At 35.9% G+C, this 20,838-nt stretch overlaps 1 protein-coding gene across 1 annotated transcript in view; it reads left to right on the forward strand.

Annotated features, from left to right (window-relative positions):
• Positions 1-20,838, forward strand: part of LOC308688890 (glutathione hydrolase 1 proenzyme-like) — a gene marked incomplete at its 5' end in the record, with an annotated part of 46,920 nt that overhangs the window by 2,922 nt on the left and 23,160 nt on the right. The window contains 3 exons of the mRNA XM_081362328.1: positions 18,718-18,903; positions 19,020-19,147; positions 20,594-20,683. Coding sequence (XP_081218454.1) covers positions 18,718-18,903; positions 19,020-19,147; positions 20,594-20,683 — 404 coding nt within the window. The remainder of the gene's footprint in view (positions 1-18,717; positions 18,904-19,019; positions 19,148-20,593; positions 20,684-20,838) is intronic.

Below are 20,838 nucleotides of genomic sequence, written 5' to 3' on the forward strand. Positions count from 1 at the left end.
GCAAATATTCTAGGCTACGTGATACAATTTTCAAAAGTCTTGTGAAGAAATAATCAGTATGGGTTTCATGACCTTATTTCAGTGAGAATTTATTTTTGTATTTTCACAAACCACGCATAAATGTCATTATCTCAAAACTACAAACTTTTACATACATGCTGCTGATATATTATTGTAGCAGAGTTTATGCTGAATACAGTGTAATTAGACTTTAGCCATGAAAATGTCACAAGTAACAGAAATAACCACAAATGTCAGAGCATGTCAGAACACCTCCAGGGCCCAGAAAACAGCTCAGACCTCAGAGGGTTAATCCTCCTCTGCTGAGATCTTCACAGATTTAATGTCTTCTTTTCTCTTCAGTTGATTTCATCTGAGGCTGTGGCTGAAATTACTCCATATTTAATATACACAGATGTTTTGGCTACGATAAGGTCCAGTTCTGGTTTATTTTTTTGCTCTTGGCTGACATGTGCCATTGCTATGCTGAGGTGTAAAGTCCAGGTTCAGAAAGTAAAAGTCCTCCTCAGTATTTTGTTCCAATCACCTGGATTTGCTAATTCAGCAGGAGAGAGAACTAATTAGTGAAATCAGATGACTGAGTTTATGGGTGGAATAAACATATGGCAGGACTTTTACTCTTTGGCCCCTGGATTACCCACCTCTGAATAAATGTGATTAAATGTAAAAAATAGATTTCTGAAATTAGAATAACCGTGACAAATGATCGCAGTTATATATATATATATATATATATATATATATATATATATATATATATATTTTAAGCAAAATAATTGTGATTATCAGTTTAATCAATCTTTTACCTCCGATCACATGTAGATGTGCTCAGAATGTGAAAAGGAAAACTGGGTCGGGCTGAAACTAGCAAAAAACACTCGCGTTGCGCCTGGCGCTGCATTGCACCATGTGTATTATAGGCAGAGTTGTATAGTCCAGGGGTCAGAAAGTAGAAGTCCTGCCATATGTTTATTCCTCAGTCAGCTGATTTCACTAATTAGTTCTCTCTCCTGTCTGAATTAGCAAATCCAGGTGATTGGAACAAAATACTGAGGAGGACTTTTACTTTCTGAACCTGGACTTTACTCCTCTACATAGCAATGCCACATGTCAGCCAAGAGCAAAGGAATAAACCAGAACTGGACCTTATCTGAGCCACAGAATCTGTGTATATTAAATATGGAGTCATCTCAGCCTTAATAAGCCTGTTAACAAGCAGAATCACTGAAGAAAAGAAGAGAACAGAAAAAGAGACGAGCAGAAACACGAGAACTACAACTGACTTCAGACACAGTCTCAGATGAAATCAACTGAAGAGAAAAGAAGACATTAAATCTGTGAAGATCTCAGCAGAGGAGGATTAAACAACTCCACAAACAGCATTACCAGCTTCACTTATTACTAACCAGACTGACTTTATTTCTGTCAGACGTCTACACAAGTTTTTATTGAGAATTAACAGAGGTTTAACTCTAATGTGTTTAATTTGAAGTCACTATAATAGTGATGAGTGTTTACATTAGTTGGGGTCTTAACTCGTATTATACCTTTTGTTTTTAATTGGCTGTTGTGACAGTATGTTTCCCAGTCAACACTATGATCTCACAGTGATGTCACCATGTGGTCACAACGTCTGCAATCTGAGTTCACAGTGATCTAAAAGTGTAACCGCACAGCGCTCTCACTGTGTGCTCAAACTATGACCACAATATGAGCTCATCCCAGCTAGAAATGTTATTGTTCTATGAATGTTTTGAGAGCATTATGTTATGTTCTTGTAATATTTTCTGTAGCTAATTTTATTTTTGTAACCAGAATGTTCTCCTAAAAGGTAGGATAACACTCTCTATAAACATTTCAAACATGTTTAGTGATGACATTGATAGAACATTATCCCCCCTAACATTCTTAGACAGTTATAGCGGGAAGTTTCGATGTTTAGAAATTATGAAAATCACAAATTGTAAGTTACCGTTATGACGATCAATGGTTGCTTTAGTTGGACTCTTGACCCATTTATTATTAACTTTAAATTTTGTTTGTCTGTTGTTTCTGAATTATAATCACCAGTTGAACAAATAATAAAGTGATCTGATGGTGTTGGTTATGTTATGACAATCATCATTTGAACTTGATCACTGAACTCATTAAAATCCTTCTTTCTGACTTCGATTTATATTGTTGGTTAGTGAATCTGCATAAATGCCCAGAATTTTTTATATAATATAAAGGATTTCTTAAAAGTTGTTAAAAAAAAAAATCATTCTTTTAGGCACACACAGATGTCAAGATTCAGTCTATGCATCTCAACAATGGTGAAGAGCATAATATTCAATTAGGAAAAGTAAATTACATAGACAATTCAGATCATAATTTATTCATACCGCAATGCATGATGGGAGCCATTAATGAGTTGTGATTGGTGGCAGCCACTGCAACATGCTTTATTATTGTCACCATTGTTGAGATTCACAGGAATATTATTGATGTCTGTGTTTTAAATGAATTTATCTGAATGTCTTTTGATCAGAACAATGTTTGTTTATTAAATATTTTGAATTATAAGTAAAGTACTGATAATCATAGGCTGAAGAATCACTAAACTGCTGCTAACAAGTTAAACCAAACTACCTCAATAAGTTTCCTTTTTCAGATCACAGCATGATTATGTCAAAACATAACCAACACTATACGATAACATTTTACTTTGTTCATTTAACTGTTATAAATCAATAACAGCAAACAAACAACAGTAAATATTAAAGTAAACATATAATGTTCTAGAGCCCAACTAAAGCAAACACCCATCACCTTAATGGTAACTTACAATTTGTGTCCATCCATGTCCAATAACATTTCTAGCTGGGGTGACTCACATCGTGTCCATAATATGAGCACACAGTGAGTGCGCTGTGCGGTTACACTTTTAGCTCACTGTGAACTCACATTGTGGTCATATGGAGAGATCACTGTGAGATCAACGTGTTGACTGGGTTGTCAAACACATTTGCAGCAGCAAAGAAATCTAAAGTGAAATGAGATCAGGTGATGATGGTTATCTGTTGATGGCTTTATAATCATCAAGATCACAAATAGAGTGTATTGGTTAAACCAAATAAAGAAACGGGTTATGTTAAAAAATCTCACAAAAGGGATTTTCACAGAGAAACAAGGTGAGACTATTGTATGAGTATTCTTACACATGCTGTACATCCATCACTCATCTTTATATCATAAGATCACTTTCAACTCAAACTGAGCAACAAATCTGCTGGATCTTACCTGACTTTTCTTCATCCTGGGATGTTTCTCTTTCAGGGTCGGGTGACGTCATTTCTGAAAATACATAATCATAGAGCGGCGATGGTCAAATTTATTAGAGAAACAAATCAGTCGTTATTTACTCAGATCATCTGTGGAACACAAATGTGATTATCTGAAGAATATTTTCTGTACACTGAAAACAGACAGCAACTAGTCAAGCTCCCAAAAGGACAAAAAATAAATAAAATAAAAGTGCCCATGTGACTTGTTTCATGTCAAGAAAAAAAAAAGTAAACCCATTGTAAACGTTTGCTCTGCTCATCCAGCACGAGTTCACAGGAATCCCAGTTCACTGATCTCGTGATGATGGCGGAGGATTCGTTGCACAACAGAGCCTGAGCGTCTGATAAGTGTCTTATCTATAATGCGTGATTAGCACCGCCACTGCCTACACAGAGTATGCGCGATCACAAATCCGAAAGTGAAAGTAAAACACAAGTTCCCTGATACAATAGCCTGTCTCCCAATATCAAACCTATCTCTGGACTGTGTTGTTGTGGCTCTGATCTCTCTTTTGGTCTCTGTTTGCACTTTGAAAACTGAGAGAGTATTTTGATTATGGTTGCACTTGCACTTGTGGTTTGCACTTAAAAAACTTATTTTATTTTGGTTATTTATTGAGTTTTTATTTCTATGTTCAATTTGTGGAAAGAAGTTCAATTAGGAGTTCACAGCCTCAATCATAAGCTCATAATTCATGTACAGTAAGGTCTGAAGAGACTCATGTGAAATCATACACACTGTAAAAAGTTTAACTATTATTTACTCAATTTTTTTGGTGAAACATTTTTACACTCAAAAAAGTAAATTTGAGTAAATTTTAAAGCTGTGAAATCAATTAAATATACTGTATGAATTGAGTAAATGCAAGTAATAAAATTAAGTAAATCTGAGTAACTGCATCAGGTACATTAACAAATAAAATTGAGTAGAAATAATTTAACATTTAAACATTTAAAAAGCAATATTTATGAGTAATATTAAGTGTTTTTATTAATGAGTAATATTAACTTTTTTATTTTCTCTAAACCTTTGTAAAATAGTACTACACACAACCACCAGTATACATGACATTGGCCTTTATTGTCACTGAGTATAGCAATTCAGCACATTTTAAACTTTTTAACATACAATATTGCCTACATTTAAACTCATTTAACAAACATGTTCTAAGTAAAAATGAAATATTTAAACATTCAGGTAGTCTAATGCAAGTGTAATCAACCAGTCTGAATCCAATATCCACCGTCTCGGTGCTGGTTCTCGTGCTGAAGCCGGACTCGCGCTCCGCGGGTGAACTTTGAACTCCATACCGCCGTCCTGCATTTCACTCATAGCCGAAAGATACTGCGAGCGACTGACATAACCTGCCAATAAACAAAAAGTGACAATTCTGAGGACATTTTATCATCCAAATTAATTATATTCATTATCATTAGGAACAAAGTCGTGTGTTTATGCAAAGCGTTTCAATCACCCAAAAAGACAGGCGCGACTCTCGGTTAGGTGTCGAATTACGCCTCTGTACGCTGTTTTGCATTAAATAAAATGATTTAAAGCACAGTAATGATTTTAGAGATAAAATAAAATATACACAAACCTGAATTTCACAGAGGAAATGCACCAAATCTGCGACGCTGAGAAGAGAAGAGAGCCTGTTGCTCTGGAGACTGGAGAGAGTTCAAACAGCCCGCGCTCACGCAACCGTCGAGTTGTCGTCACGTCAGAGGGTGGGGGAGGGGTGAATTGTTTTAATTGAGTAAACTTACTCAATTTCTTAAGAGTGTTAAATATATTAATAATATTGATTTGAATTAAGTAATATTTTTGATTCTTGAAACAGATCAGTTTAATGAAACATTCTCAAATATTTTGATAGAAATTAAACAAATATATTAAGTGTATTATAAAGAAGTAATTGGTTAGTCAAATACTAAATAATTTTATTGAAAAAAACTTAAATATATCTGTAAATTTTAGATAAAATTAACTGTTGGATTTTTACTCAATTATTTTGGTATGTTTAACTCAAACAATCAAGTAAACGATATTCAGAGATTTTATTAAGTTAATAAAGTTAAAAATTTCTGTAATATTTACTAAGCCACATAATTATTTTTTACAGTGCAGGAGAAAAGCCAGTCAGTTGAGTTTGTGGCAAAATCTTTTACAGTGCTTGTATATTGTTGTCTCTCAATGCATTTGATAATTCATACTCAAAGTAGAACTGAAATGACATTCATTTCAAAACATTTCAAAATGCACCTGCAGACTTTTTTTCCAGTCATGACTTTTGTCAGTGAGGATTTCTATTAAATATTGTGTAAAAATCTCATCTCGTTCTTGTGAACCCAATCTCGTGTCTCGTTAGATTAGTGTCTCGTCACACCCCTACTTACTGCACTTCCTTTGAAATCAAATAACTGTGATTTCTTGTAGCATCATTGCATCAACAGGAAGAGAATTACAATCATATAAATGAAGGTCCAAGCGCCAAACCACATGAACACTGGTCACCATAATGGTGAGTTCAAACTAAAACATTTTAGGAAAATCAACATCAGTTTATGAAGTCAGCTTATGTGATGTTCTCTCAAATTTTTCAATTGTATTGACAATTCAACATTCAAGATTACTTCGGGATACGAGTGAATGCAACTAGAGGAAGAGAACTGCAGAAGTGAAGGAAATTAGTGGAAAGTCTAATTCCGCCGCATTAAAAATCTTTTTCTTTTTTTTTTTCTTGACAAAATGGCACTCAAACCAATCAATTAATCTTAACTTGGGTTTTCAGAGTAAACAAGGAATATATGTTGCGAGAAAACACTGTATCCGCGCCACTGATCGCAGTGGCAACGAGCACTTTGATCACTTGATCAGCACTAGATCGCCTCTTATTTAAAAAAACGAACGAAATGAATGCTCTGCCAGTTATTGTTATACTGCCATGTTTTATTTATTTGTAGAATTGGTACATTCGTGCCGCGAGGTGTTTTAAAAAGTGGTGGGGACAATATCGACCCTGGCAAAAAGCCTATGCAGTATGCACGCCTGCTAAATATGTCAACTATAGCAGATCGGTACTTCGGTAGTGAATTTAATTAGGCCTATACCTTGTACTCATGTCAGTCAGCCCTCCCGGCCCGGCTGCTTTAAACTTGCCTTAAACTAATCTGTCTGTCACTCACGCGACTCTCATGTAGACTATCACAACGTTAAGTCAGTCTGGCACGGAGAGCGGTGTTGCGTGATAGCATGGACTGACACGTGATATTTTTCTTTTGTAGATATTTTTCGTAGCTACTGTACATAAATGTCCCCAGGAAACTATTAAAATGAAATTGTTTATTAATTCATCATTATTATTATTAAAATTAAAAATTTAAAATGTTTTTATTAATATGATTGGGTGGGCCACCGGTCAATCTGGGTGGGCACGTGCCCACCCAGGTCCACCCATAAATCCGCGCCTGGTTCGTAGAATGTCTAAAGTGGACTATGAAATAAAGTGTAACAAATTTGATTCATGCATGTGTGCTATTGCTGATGAACTGCAAGACATTTTCCTTACAGTGAATGTGTAAGTGAATTATGTGAAAAATAATTTAGGAAATGACTGTTGAATGTTTTTCTGCTAAACATTTAATGAAAAATTCTGTTAAAAGGTTTTGTGCACTATATTTAAATGAGCATATTTTACTTTAAAAAAATATATATTTGGCAGCTGTAGCTGACTGTTTTGACATTTTTTTTAACGAAATATGTTTTCTGGCAGAGTGTCAGAATCATGACTTAAAACTATTTTAATCGTTCTAGAAGATGTCCTTATCAGAGCATAACAACAGCTGATAAGGCGTTTAACATGTTTCAACCGGTTTGTTCTTATCAAGCACTTCTCAGAAAGTTTTGCTTCACTTATGAGATACAGCTGCATTTTATTCATTTCTTGTGTGTTTACATAAAAAATACTGTTATTGATCAATGGACTCTTTGTTAAGCTCCAACCCTTATCTGACCTCAGTGACGTGAGGCCGCTAGCAGACGGTCGGTTTAGCCAGTCTGTCTGCTTCCTGATCTGATCCCCAGATTGTCATGTTTGAGCTCTAAGACTATGTGCCACATTACTAGAGAGAAGAGCAGCACCATCCCAAGAGGGATGAATACCATCTCTTTTTAACAGGTCACGTCTGCCCCAAAACCTTTCCAATTATCTATGAATTCTATATTATTTTGCGAATATGAAGGAGGCCAGAGCAAATTACAGTGCCTGACATTGTACTTGCGAGTTCACACACCTCTTTAACATTATGTGGAGATATGGATCATATGGAGAGATCACTTAGACTGGGTAAACCCAGCCCGATCTGCCAGCGATTTGATTTGTGCAGCTCAGGCTGGAAACCTGTTCATTTATCTCTGCTGCTTCTGTCACAAACTGGCTTATCCACATGGTTACACATTGGCGGGTTTAATCCAGTCAAATTCCTTTTAACCTCTCGACGATGTTCAATGGCTTCTTTAGTTAGCAAACAAATCGCTCGAGTGAGTGTCAATACCAGTCACTTTAATGTTTTTTTTTGCACAAATAACAAAAATTGCTTGATGCCTTTGCTGCTTCTGCAAACCGCTGATCAATGCTACAAACCAACATGTTTGTTGACACTCCAGTTAACTAATTTCACTTGCAGAAACCAACTTCAGTGTTGACTACAGTAATGAGTTACAATTATATATTTTTTTAACACACCATGAACAACCAAAGAAACAGAGTAACAATGTCTTGTAGAAACACAGAGAAATAAAAAAATCTGCATATGTCTCAACAATGGTGGCAGTATTTTTGATTTATATATTCATGCAGCAGTGCATTCTAGGAGTTTTATACTATCCTGAAACCCAGCATGCATTGTGACATGAAACTTATGATTTTCACCATAGTTGAGATTCATGTGCTGATTGTTGATTTCGGTGTTGGTGTTTCATATACACACAGTTAAATCAGCCAGAAAGAAGCTAAAGTCAAGGGTCAAGCGACCAACTAAAACAAATACTGATCTCCATTGTGGTGACAACAAACTTTAATATTTTTAATAAAATATCAACAACTAAATATATTTTAATTCTCAACAAGAACTTTTGTACATGTATGAAAGAAACTGGTTTGACACTCGGTGGCTGGAAGTCAGTTGTAGTTCTTGTGTTTCTCTTTTTTCTGTTCTTGTTTCTCTGTCCTTCAGTGATTCTGCTTATCAGGTGTTCATCAGTGTCTCAATTCACTCACTTCTTTTCATTCACTCTGTCAAGTGGACTATATTAGTGAACTAATGTAGGGAATAGTGAATGAGGGTATAGGGTGTGATTGGGAAAACAGCCTCTGAGTGTCGACTTTGAACGCTGTTAATTTACTGTATATTTCTATAGGTTATTTTTGTTTTCTACGGTATATTACTGTTTTAATGGAAGATGGTATGATATTGTCAGAATTTGGCCTTTTTTACAGCAAGGGTTAACAGTGTGTATAAAAAAGTGAATAACCGTAATATATTATTAAAGGGATATTAAATTTTTAAATTAAATTTTGGTATGTTTTAGCTTACCTCAAGGGCATCCAAGATGTAGGTGTCTTTTTTTCTGCAGTAGTTTCAATTTTGATATTTTTAGGTCAAACCGTTCTTGTCTGTCAGTCATATAATGCAGGTCGATGGTCACTGTATCAAAACACAAGCACAGAGTCCAAATTAAAACAATTCCCCATCGTCCAAATTAAACAATTCCCCATCGTAAGTACACATTGATGCCTAAGACACGAAACGAGCGGTTTGTGTGAGAAAACGAACAGTATTTTTATATCGTTTTTTAACTCTTGTACACAGCCACGTCCAAGTGATCTGAGGGCGCTCGCGCATCCTGGTGTGTGACGTGTACGCATGCTCTTTGAGACAGTGACCACAGACCTGCATTATATGACTGACAGACAAGATTGGTTTGACCTAAAAATATCAAAATTGAAACTACTGCAGAAAAAAAGACACCTAAATCTTGGATGTCCTTGAGGTAAGCTAAAACATACCAAAATTTAATTTCAAAGTGAACTATCCCTTTAATGTTATAATACTTAAAACAGCCAAGTTATTTAGAGATAGTTTTGACTGTAATTTAAAATAAAATAAAACAACCTGAAAACAATTCAGTTATTTTCCTTAAAATTATAATTTTTTTACAGTGTATTTCCTGAAGATAATGCAGTTCTCAACCTTATTACCCCAAAGGCCCCCCATAAGGAAATATTGCAGTACTCATTAGACTCTTATGGTTCTACGCAGCACCATTTGACAAAGATGCTGCATATCACTTTAAAGATATGTGCTAAACAGCACTTGAAGTATATATATCAGCTTCTATATATCTACTGAGGAAGTTGAACTCCTTTGGGGTTTGTAAAAGAATCTTATGTACATTCTATCAGGCATTCATTGAGAGTCTATTAACTTTTTCTTTCTTGGGTTGGTTTTATGGTTTAGCTGTAAAAGACAAAAAGAGTTTGAGCGACATTGTTAAAGTATGCTCAAAAATCACTGGTACCCAATTAAATGATCTTGGTTCTCTCTGGAAAAAAAGAGTGGTCCAAAAAGCAGATAGAATACTGTGCCAACCAGACCATGTGCTTAGGAATGAATTTGTTCTCATGCAGTCAGGTCGGCGGTATTATGTGCCAATACGGAAAACGAATCGCTATGCAAACTCATTCATTCCCTCTGCTATAAGATTTTTAAATGATAACTCATAACTACACAAATGGTTCTTGTATTACACTGCTGTTCTGTCACTGGCAGGTGAATGTGTGTGTTGTGCTGTGTGTGTGTGTCAGGGTATGATCGTTTTGTATACATTTTTTTATATTTATTGTGTGCTAATAATCTTAATTTAACCCTTATTGGATGGGTTGGCTGTAGAACTGAATTGCCCCCTTGGGGACTAATAAAGATATTTGAATCTTGAATCTTAGAATCTTGAATCTTGAAGTGCTTCCTCTATGATTACAAGCCAATGAACCACTTTTAGAGCAATTTAGCACCATTTTAAATTATAATGCAGTAATGCCAAGAATTATTTAAAAATGTTGTAATGTAATTCAACCAAAATGCAATGTTGTGAAGTGCAATCATGTATTTTGCTTGCTAGAACACAACTGACAACGTAAGTGAAACCTTTTTTTATAAGTCTGTCGTCACATTACTTTTCAAACTGGATCAGACTGCACAAACCGGATAGGTCATAATTTATACAAATTTATACAAATACATAGCCTGGGGAGGAAGTCTACCTGTCCTCTTGTTAGTTCTGCTCTACATGAATTGCAACACTTTGACTTGAAGATCACTTGGGGTATAAAAGACACCAGTAAGATATCTCAGCTTCTACATATATTATTGTTTGCTAGAATTACACACTTGTTCTTGTATAGCTTGTTGAGATGTATTGTTAAAATATTTTCTAAATGTATGTAACAGATACCGCTGACACAAATATGTTCTTATAACACATGCTATTGTTTAGTCAAACCTTTATTTTAGAAATGCATTGTTCTAGAATAACAGGTAGAATGTGGTGAGATTACATTTGTTTAACTTTTAAAAGCTCAAAACAGGGTTTAATTACAGGTTCCACAAATATGAAGGACGATCTTGTTTAAATTGATTTAAAACCCTTATTATTATTATATATTTGTTTTTATACAGAATATATCAGTCCAGTCCACTTTTCTACTATATAAATCCATCTATACAAGAAGAGAAAATCAGTTTCAGGACATCATGAAAAAGAGGTATTTTGTTTGCAAATTACATTTGATTTAGTTTATCTAGATTTTTTTTCATGTGAAACCCCTACCAATATGTGAATCTCTTTCCATTTTTATATTAATATTGATCAATTCCAACCCTGTTGAAACAAGCCTGCATTAATGTTTGCTTTAATAGAGGAGTCAAATGAAAATCAACACATGCTTCCGCTTACGAAAAAGAAGTTTATTCAAGTGTGCCATTAATATACTTCTTTTAAACTAATAATAATAATTTAATTGTAATAATACATTTTTATGTACTTCTCAGAAATATATTTCAAATGATTATCATAATGTTTTTGCTAAAACAAATGTGGCATGTTAAACAGTCAGAGAAAAAAAAAAACGATGGTAAAATGTCAAGGGTCAAGAGCTCAACTAAATAAAACACTGATCTCCATACTTCACACCAAATATTTTCAGTTAAATATCAACATCTGAACTTATGTTAATTCAGAATAAGAACTTATGTAGATGTATGACAGAAATAAAATAAAATAATTAAATAAGTAATTAAATTATAAATAAATTACTGGCAACATTGTTTTACAGTGAACTTGACTTATACTCACAGAAAAGTCTAAGTATATTTGGCCTATACTTGTACTCAATCTTTTGATCAAGATAATACTTAATCGTATAATTAAATATCCTAAGTATACTTGGCTTGTAGTTGTGTTTTATCTTTTGATTGAGTAGCCTATTAAATATAGCCTACATTGAAGATATTAGAAGACATGTTTGTCGTAAGAGTTTTATAGTAAAAATATAGCATATCAACAGTGATCAGCAATAATAAGGCTAATACTCACAATAAAATAATAAGGTCATAAAGATCATAACAGTCTTGGAGGTAAGAAGTGGATTATCCTTCACCTGAAATGTTTGTCTTTTCATCCTGAAATGCGAGGCAAATGTTGGATCACAATATGTAGGAACCAGTTTCCACAAACCCCTTCGCTCGATTGGGATGTTCTCTTTTATTCTGGACGGTAAGGGAAGTGACTGTAATATCGAGTGTATTTTGCAGTATTAAACATGGATTTATACTGATTTCAACAGGCTCCGAAAATTCTTCAAAAAGAACACAAAGAATGTCCTTCTCAGCTGCCATAGTTGCAACTCTTGCGTCATCCGAACAGGGTGTTCAACGCACCACCGTTTCAGTTTAAAAAACGTTTTGCAACTTTTTGTCGGGGCTGAACGCAGCCCAGCACTTCCTTTTCTGACACATGGTCACAGGAGCACATGGTTTGAGAAAAAGCCAAGATTATTTGCTTTAGTAATCTTATTTAAAATTACATGAACTGTACATAAACAAATATGTGTGCATGTATGAAGGTGTAGATAAGCCTTTATGAAAGTTTGTACTTTTCAATGATGTCTTTGCTCACAATGTGTTTGGATGCTATCACATATTATCACATATTAGTGCACAATATAAGGTCTAAATAAAATATAAGGTTGTAAATATTTTTTTTTTTTTTTTTAAATTGGTATTACGTGAATTGGTAATGCTTTTTGTGGAGATGTTTAATCCTCCTCTGCTGAGATCCTGAGAGATTTAGGGCCCTATCTTGCACCCAGCGCAATTGACTTTGTACACCGACGCATGTAACATTACTATTTTGCACCCGACGCACAGCGGACTTTTCCCTCCACAGACGCACGTCGGTAAATTAGGGAATGAACTGAATGAACTCCCGGGGCGGTTCAGCGAAAAGAGGAGGCGTGTTCCGGCGTAAACGTTCCTTGGTGCTATTTTGCAGTTTCAGAAAACAATTCCGCAACAGACCAGGAAAAACCTCGTCTAAAGACAGTGGCGTGTTTTCAGTGGCGCATTCAGATGCTATTTTAAGGGCGCATGTGTAGCACGCCCGCCGTCCGGCTGGCGGTACTGCAGTAAATGTTCTGTTTGATTAAAACAAAGAGACACAGACAGTTGTGCTGCTGTTAGCCACGAGTCGCTCTTGTAATCTTTATTACAATAATTCAATATTATACACAGCAAAATCCCCAGTGTTAAATTAACACTCCTCAGTGTTTATATGTGTCCACACTACAGGGTGTTAAAAATTAACACTGAAGCAGTGTTGAAGTTAATGAGATAATTAACACTGAAGCAGTGGTGAAGTTAATGAGATAATTAACACTGAAGCAGTGGTGAAGTTAATGAGATAATTAAGTTAACACTGAAGCAGTGTTGAAGTTAATGAGATAATTAAGTGATTAATTAAGTGATGATTGGCTATTAGTGGTGACACCTGATGTTAATAAGAATCATTGACGGAAAGAGAAAAAACAATAACAGAAAAAAGAGAAACACAAGAACTACTGACTTCAAGTCATTACACATTGTTGCACTTATTATTACCAGTTTGACTTTATTTCTGTCATACATCGACAAAAGTTCTTGAGATTCAACAGAAGTTTAGACGGTATGGAATTGTTTTATGGAATTTTGCTTTTCAAGTTACCATTATGGTGGTCAGTGTTGTCTTTAGTTGGGCTCTTGACCCTTTACATTTTTTAATATTAGTTTTTCTCTGGATGCTACAACTCTGTGTTTATAAAGCACATTTGTTACTGCAAGAGAAAACATGACCTGCTCACAATATGTTTTGATGATAATGACATTATCATGTAGTGTCCTAAATCACTGATGTGAGAATCTAAATCTTTGACTATATGCTTGATGTCTTGTTTTAGTATTGGTGATTGTAGCTCTGAGATTCTACAGTTTGAGATCCAACAGCAATATCAAACATTTTGAAAATACTTTGAGCAAAGAAATTATTGTGTTTAAACACACAGACATCAAGAATCAGCATATGAGTCTCAACAATGGTGACAATAAACAAACTAGTGACAAACAGATCAACTCTGAACATCACAAAACAAGCTACTAAAGTCAGAACAAAACAATAGCAAAATAAAAGCCAACAGAAAAAACAATGAAAATTACAGGACAATTCAGCTGCATAATTTATTCATGCTGCAATGCATGATGTCAGCCATTGATGCATTCTGATTGGTGGCTCCCATCATGCATTGCAACATTAAGCATTAGTTTGATTGTCACCATTGTTGAGATTCATATGTAGATTCTTGATGTCAGTGTGTGATTTTAAATCCTTCAGATCTATAAACATTGCTGGAAGTAACTACTGTGGTGAAAAATTAATAAATCAATGAGATATTCAGAGTATAATGCTGGGTGACAACATTGAATCAGGTCACTAATAATCATTGACACATAATCAGGGATGAATTTACAAAAGCATCTTAAACTTAACTTGATTGCAGATCAACTGCAACATATGGTCTATACGATCAAATTAGGCTTGCGATGTTTTCAGGAAACACAGCCCAAATCATAGTTTCTCTTGCCACAACACATATGCTTTATAAACACAGAGTTGGAGCAACCAGAGAAATACTAATGTTAAAAAGTAAAGGGTCAAGAGCCCAACTAAAGCAACCACTGACCACCATAATGGTGACATGAAACGAAACATTCCATAAAACATTACCATCTAAACTTCTGTTAAATCTAAATAAGACCGTGTAGATGTATGACAGAAATAAAGTCAAACTGGTAAAATAATAAGTGCAATAATGGCTCGAAGTCAGTAGTTCTTGTGTTTCTCTTTTTTCTGTTCTTGTTTCTCTTTCCTTCAGTGAGTCTGCTTGTTACCATCAGGTGTCACCACTAATGGCCAATCATCACTTAATTAATCACTTAATTATCTCATTAACTTCAACACTGCTTCAGTGTTAATTTTTAACACCCTGTAGTGTGGACACATATAAACACTGAGGAGTGTTAATTTAACACTGAGGATTTTGCTGTGTATGTATTGTATAATCAAATCACAATATCTTGTCACCATACATGTGACTCACTCAAACAAAACACCAATAAACATGTGTCACATCACTCTTGTGTCTTGAGTCTTTCTTCTTATATTCAATTAGTATTTTCCTCAATTAACTTAATACTTTCTCTGTAACCCATACATCTCAATGTATTACCGTCTCTATAGTCTGAGCAAAAGTGTCATAGTACATACTGTGTAACTAAATAGTAGAGCGAACCATAGGTTAGATCCTATAACCATTTAAACTTAATTCCAGTACTCAGGCTATACTTTATCAAAAGATCAATAAAACATATTATAAAATACAAATATCAACAATAACCAATCTTGTATGCCAATATTATATAAGTATAATATTAAACAATTACATATACTTCAGTCTTTAAACCCAGGCGATTGCTCAAAACATCGCTCTTTCTACTATAAACACAATTATAACACTATTAACATTATAAACATTACGTTAGCTTAGGGATTCAGTGTGTTGGAGCCTTAAACCATTCAGACTAAATTATATTAATACAAGGCCGGCCGCGGCACAACCGCGAATGCACCGTCATTTTCATAAACATATCACCATCTCTATTCGACATCTTAAAGGGATACTTCAGGATTTAGCATTAAGCTTTGAATTAGTAGAAAACCTGTAGTATTGTCGAATTACCATGCTTTCCACCCTCATATCCCCCTGAGACAAGAGATTTATGTATTTTTTGTCTGGAAAAAATCCTCTGATGACGCAAAAATCGTCATTTTGCGTCATCGGAGGATTTTCTGGCCAGAGGCTAAAGACTACAGCCAGTAGATGGCGTTGTTCCGCATGTTTTCAGCCCGCCCATAGAGGGATCTCACTCACAGAATGTACACAGTGTCAGCTCAGCCGTCTTTCTTTGGAAGCTAAGCTAGCAGGCTTTTGTTCTGTGAAGAAAGCTGAATAGTGAGAAAGCTAAGTAAGTAGGGGTTACCTATCCAACTTTTCCCGGACTTGTCCGGCCATCGAGATCGTTCAAAATGTACGGGATTCAGCTTTTGCTTTCTGCGGTTGCCATTCATTGTTTATATGCACCGCTTTTGTTTCAATCTAACTGTATTCATTCCGATCGGTGAATCTGAATGTAGTGTTTACGCTAAACAATATTGCTTGATGTGCGTTTTACCATTGCTAAGAAAATTCCCGCTCCTCCATGAGAGATGCGCAGCGCGTCTCAGTAATGACGCCACCGGCCTCGCGCCGTTCTCCCGCGACCGTCAACCTCGTCCTGCTCGCCACAGTAAACATGATGAATGAATGGCGACTGTAGAACGCAAAAGCCGAATCCCGGACATTTTGGGCGATCCCTGGCAAACTCATCACGTAAAGTTAGCCTTGTTGTTTGTTTTCAACTGCGCTCCCTTACCGGTAGGCGTGGCCTCCTAAGGCAGTGAAGCAAGTGCATTCTGGGAGTTGTTGTCTTTTATCCACATAAGCCAAAAATACATTTTCTGGCTTTTCTCAGTCTAGAAAGCTCCAAATTAAAAAATTTCTTCACATTTCTTCTACTTAAATTACCTATTTTAAATACACATTCATCTTCCCAGAGGTGAAGTAACCCTTTAACTACTCAGGAAATGTGTATAACCCTCTTAAAACAGAGTACACACGTAATTAACACATTGTTTCATGTTATATTGTCCATGGTGATTGACTTCACCCACCTGTTTGATTATAGAGGTTATTATATATTATTATATTATATTATTATATATAGGTTATTATAGAGGAATTATATAAGAGACACAGACAGTTGTGCTGTTGTTAGCCACGAGTCGCTCTTGTAATGGAGTCTTCTTTTACGCGACTCAAAGTTACCCTCAAACTCTCCGCTCAGCACATGGTCTCCCCCTAATGTCCGCTGAGGGTATTACGCACCAACAGTACAGCATACCAAATTGTCTCTGAGCATACTCACAGTAGTTGAAACAATATCATCAAAATAATAAAATAAATCAAACACATCAAAAGAAAATAATTATTCCTGTGACTATACATGCAGGGTGTCACACATGCTTGGCCATAATGTAGCGTGTGCACAAGGCGCATACACTTTGCTTCTCTCATTTACACACAGACACAGCAGTTGCACTTTTTGCAAACCATACATAATTACAAAGAAAAATATTACCACACGAGGGAAATCATTGTGGTGTCCATGAAGATGTGAAAAAATAGGCATAAATCTAACTTACACATTTACCCAAATTATTATACGCCTGTTTAACCAAAGCTAATTTGGGTGGGTTTCTCCCATCTCCATACACTGTCACTTCTCTGTGTTTTACAGCCCTGACAAGATTTTACATTTGCGTCGGGCGCAAGCTATAATAGCAACAGCGCCCGAGATCCGCCCACAAAGTTACTTGCGTTTGATACTTGCGTTTCAGATTGTTAAATGGGACCCTTAATGTCGTCTTTTATCTTCAGTTGATTTCATCTCTGGAAGTCAGTTGTAGTTCTTGTGTTTATATTTTCTTCAGTTATTCTGCTTGTTATCATTGTCTTCAATTAATCACTTAATTATCTCATTAACTCTAACACTGCTTCACTGTTACTTTTAACACCCTGCTGGTGGTTCCCTTATAAACACAGAGTGTTAAATTAACACCAGGGATTTTACTGTGTTCTTCTACGTTTAAAATTGTTTGAATTTGTAAATTGCCTAGACATAACACGTCGAAATTATAAACTTTCATTCTATGATGGTTAAATTTAGCAGTTAATCCGCGAATCACATGCGTGCAGAACCATGAGGTCTCATCCATACGGATCACGGATCAACTGCAATCCGTTCCACCCCTACTTATTACTAACCAGATTGACTTTATTTCTGTCAGACATCAACATAACCTCTTTTTGAGAATTAACAGAGGTTTAGATGTTGATGTTTTATTGAAAATGTTTGGTTACCATTATGGTGATCAGTTTTTATTTTAGGTGGTTAGTTTGACTCTTGGTTTTTTACGTGAGTTGGTGATTTTTGTAACAGTGTTTACCGAAACACATTATTTGAAACAAAGGAAGCCAGAACCAAATATGATCAGGTGATGTTTTTTTATTTTTTTTATTTTTTATCATCATGGTAGAATGATTCACTAAACTCATTTCTGACCATAAAAAGGTAATTCATTATTAATAGATGATAAATATCAAATCGCATTTGTTATTGCAATGGTTTTGATTATCGTACAGTGGCAGAGGTTCAGATTTGTAATATAGTAAAGTGTAAAAGATAATCTAGCAGTTCTCAGAGTTGTAGAGGTTCAGGATGTAGTGTATTCCAAGATAACAGGATCTATTGTCATTGAATGATTTGCATGACATGATTTGATCAGGTATGCCAGTTGATAATGTAAGTAAGAGAAAAGCCAATCTCAGCCTACAAAATATATGAAATGATACCACAAAACATTTTATTTATTTATTTATTTATTTGTTTGTTTGTTTGTTTGTGTGTGTGTGTGTGTGTGTGTGTGTGTGTGTGTGTGTGTGTGTGTGTGTGTGTGTGTGTGTGTGTGTGTGTGTGTGTGTGTGTGTGTGTGTGTGTGTGTGTGTGTGTGTGTAATGAATAAATATGAAACTTCTCAAACTGTACTCTGGTGATTTACTTTCAGATATTGGTTTGCCATCGTGATTGCAGTGGTTTTACTGGTGCTCATTCTGACACTCTCTCTGACACTCACTAAGAGACCCACACCGACATCCACTGTTAATGCGACATCCACTGGGAATTGCTCTGGTAATTGCTATGATAAAGCAGCAGTGGCAACGGATGCTGAGGTTTGCTCTGAGATCGGGAGGTACAGAACGATTACAAAGAGACACATTTATGTTTCTGGGAGAAATTTTACAACCCTAGACTGCATTAATAATATGAAGTTCACTTGACTTTACACAGAGCTCTTTGTGTTTGCAGGGACATCTTGACAAAAGGTTCAGTAGTTGATGCTGCTATTGCTGCTCTGCTGTGTCTGAGTGTGGTTAATCCCCACAGCATGGGCATCGGAGGAGGAGTGGTTTTCACCATATACAATGCATCAACAGGTACAGATATAGGCTTTGAGAGACTTAAATCAGACTCAGGCTACTAAATGTTTTCTAATGTCCACTATCTGAAGAGAGTCTGGGGCTGAGCTGAAAAACTAACTTAAGGTGATGCAGATGTTATTTGCCATTCAGCAGATACAATTCAAGCAAATACAATGAATCATTAAAGAAGTGGCTTCCTGCAACATACTGAATATGACTGCCCTTTTTAAGCTGAACCACAGCTTGCTATTAAAGATCTCAAGTTAGATTCTTAAAGGAGACATATCATGCTTTTAAATCGTTCCTTTTTACATATAAATCATACATTTGTAGTCTATATAAAGCGGAACTGCAATGCTTGGGTCTGAATTCCTCATTATTATAGCTCCACGGGCCCCTTTTCTACCCCTTTTCTGGTGTGCGTCTGAGAGCAACTCGTTTTGGTGCGGTCTCTTTAAATGCAAATGAGACGCTTCATACCCCGCCCCCTCTCCAGGTTGCAGAGTTTCAACTCCACCCCGTTCGGCCATTTTTGTAATTTGATAGCAGAGATAGGATTATCTAGTGGCACATAAACTTTTTATTCACACGTTATTAACAAAATGTCAACAACGGAAGACTTGTCCATCCAGCCTTACATGTTCGAGCCAGAGTCGGAGCCGGAGCGAGATGAAAATGAAGACGACGAACCTGCAGAACAACGTCTTCATATGGATGTATCGCAATGGTGTGTACTGTATTTACATATGAAACTTTGGTCTTCCGACCTTTTACCACCGTGTTGATTTATTTTGATTAATATGTGCGAGGGAGAGAGAGCAAGACAGCGTCTAGTTTGGAGACGGTGAAGTCTTGTTTACACTTTCGCCTGGCTCTGAAGAGAGAGAGTGAGCGTGCACACGACCGGGTCTCTCTCTCTCTCTGCTCGTTCTTTCAGTTAAACATGCGCCCTGTCACAAGCGCGGCAGTTCATCTACATTAGACGGTGTAATGAAGCATGTGGGTTACTACATCCAACAACCGAACATTTTGACTTACCGTCTCGTAACTTCTGCATCCTTTAGCTTGGACTACAAAATTGCAGCGAGAAATAAAAATGGCGGATTGCTCGAAGTGTTGGGCTGGAGGTCAATGTCCTTATTTGGCAGTTCCTCTGCAAATACTGTGACGTTATAGTTCACAAAACGTCATAGATAACAGAAAAATCGGAACAGGTTGAAAAATAAGGCCAAAACAGAATATAAAGATATCAATGAAGCACCTGAAGAGAATAATTTCAACTTTTCTGTACTTCTAAACACTCCAAATATACAAAAAAAATGCATTTAAGGGCTAAAAAATTGGATTTAGCATATGTCCCCTTTAAATTCTTCAGTGTCCTATCTGGCCGAATCACTGCAACCTCTGACCACTGGGCCACATCTTTGTGTTAAATTCAAAGTTTCATGCTTTTACCTTCAGGAAAGGTGGAGACAATTAATGCTAAAGAAATCGCTCCAATGAAGGCTTCACAGAACATGTTTGACAATGACACTGGGAAAGAAAAACCAGGTAAACCACCATAAATCTACATATCTCCAAATCCAGCCTCCATTATGGTTTTAAAGCAGATTCAGAATAAGCACATTCGTCCACACATTAAAACAGCTAAGTGATGTCTCTGATTTATTTATTTTTTATTTTTTTCTGTTTGGCCATTGAATGAC

This window comes from Scardinius erythrophthalmus (assembly GCF_964197995.2).
Source record: "Scardinius erythrophthalmus genome assembly, chromosome: 3".
Taxonomy (NCBI): Eukaryota; Metazoa; Chordata; class Actinopteri; order Cypriniformes; family Leuciscidae; genus Scardinius; species Scardinius erythrophthalmus.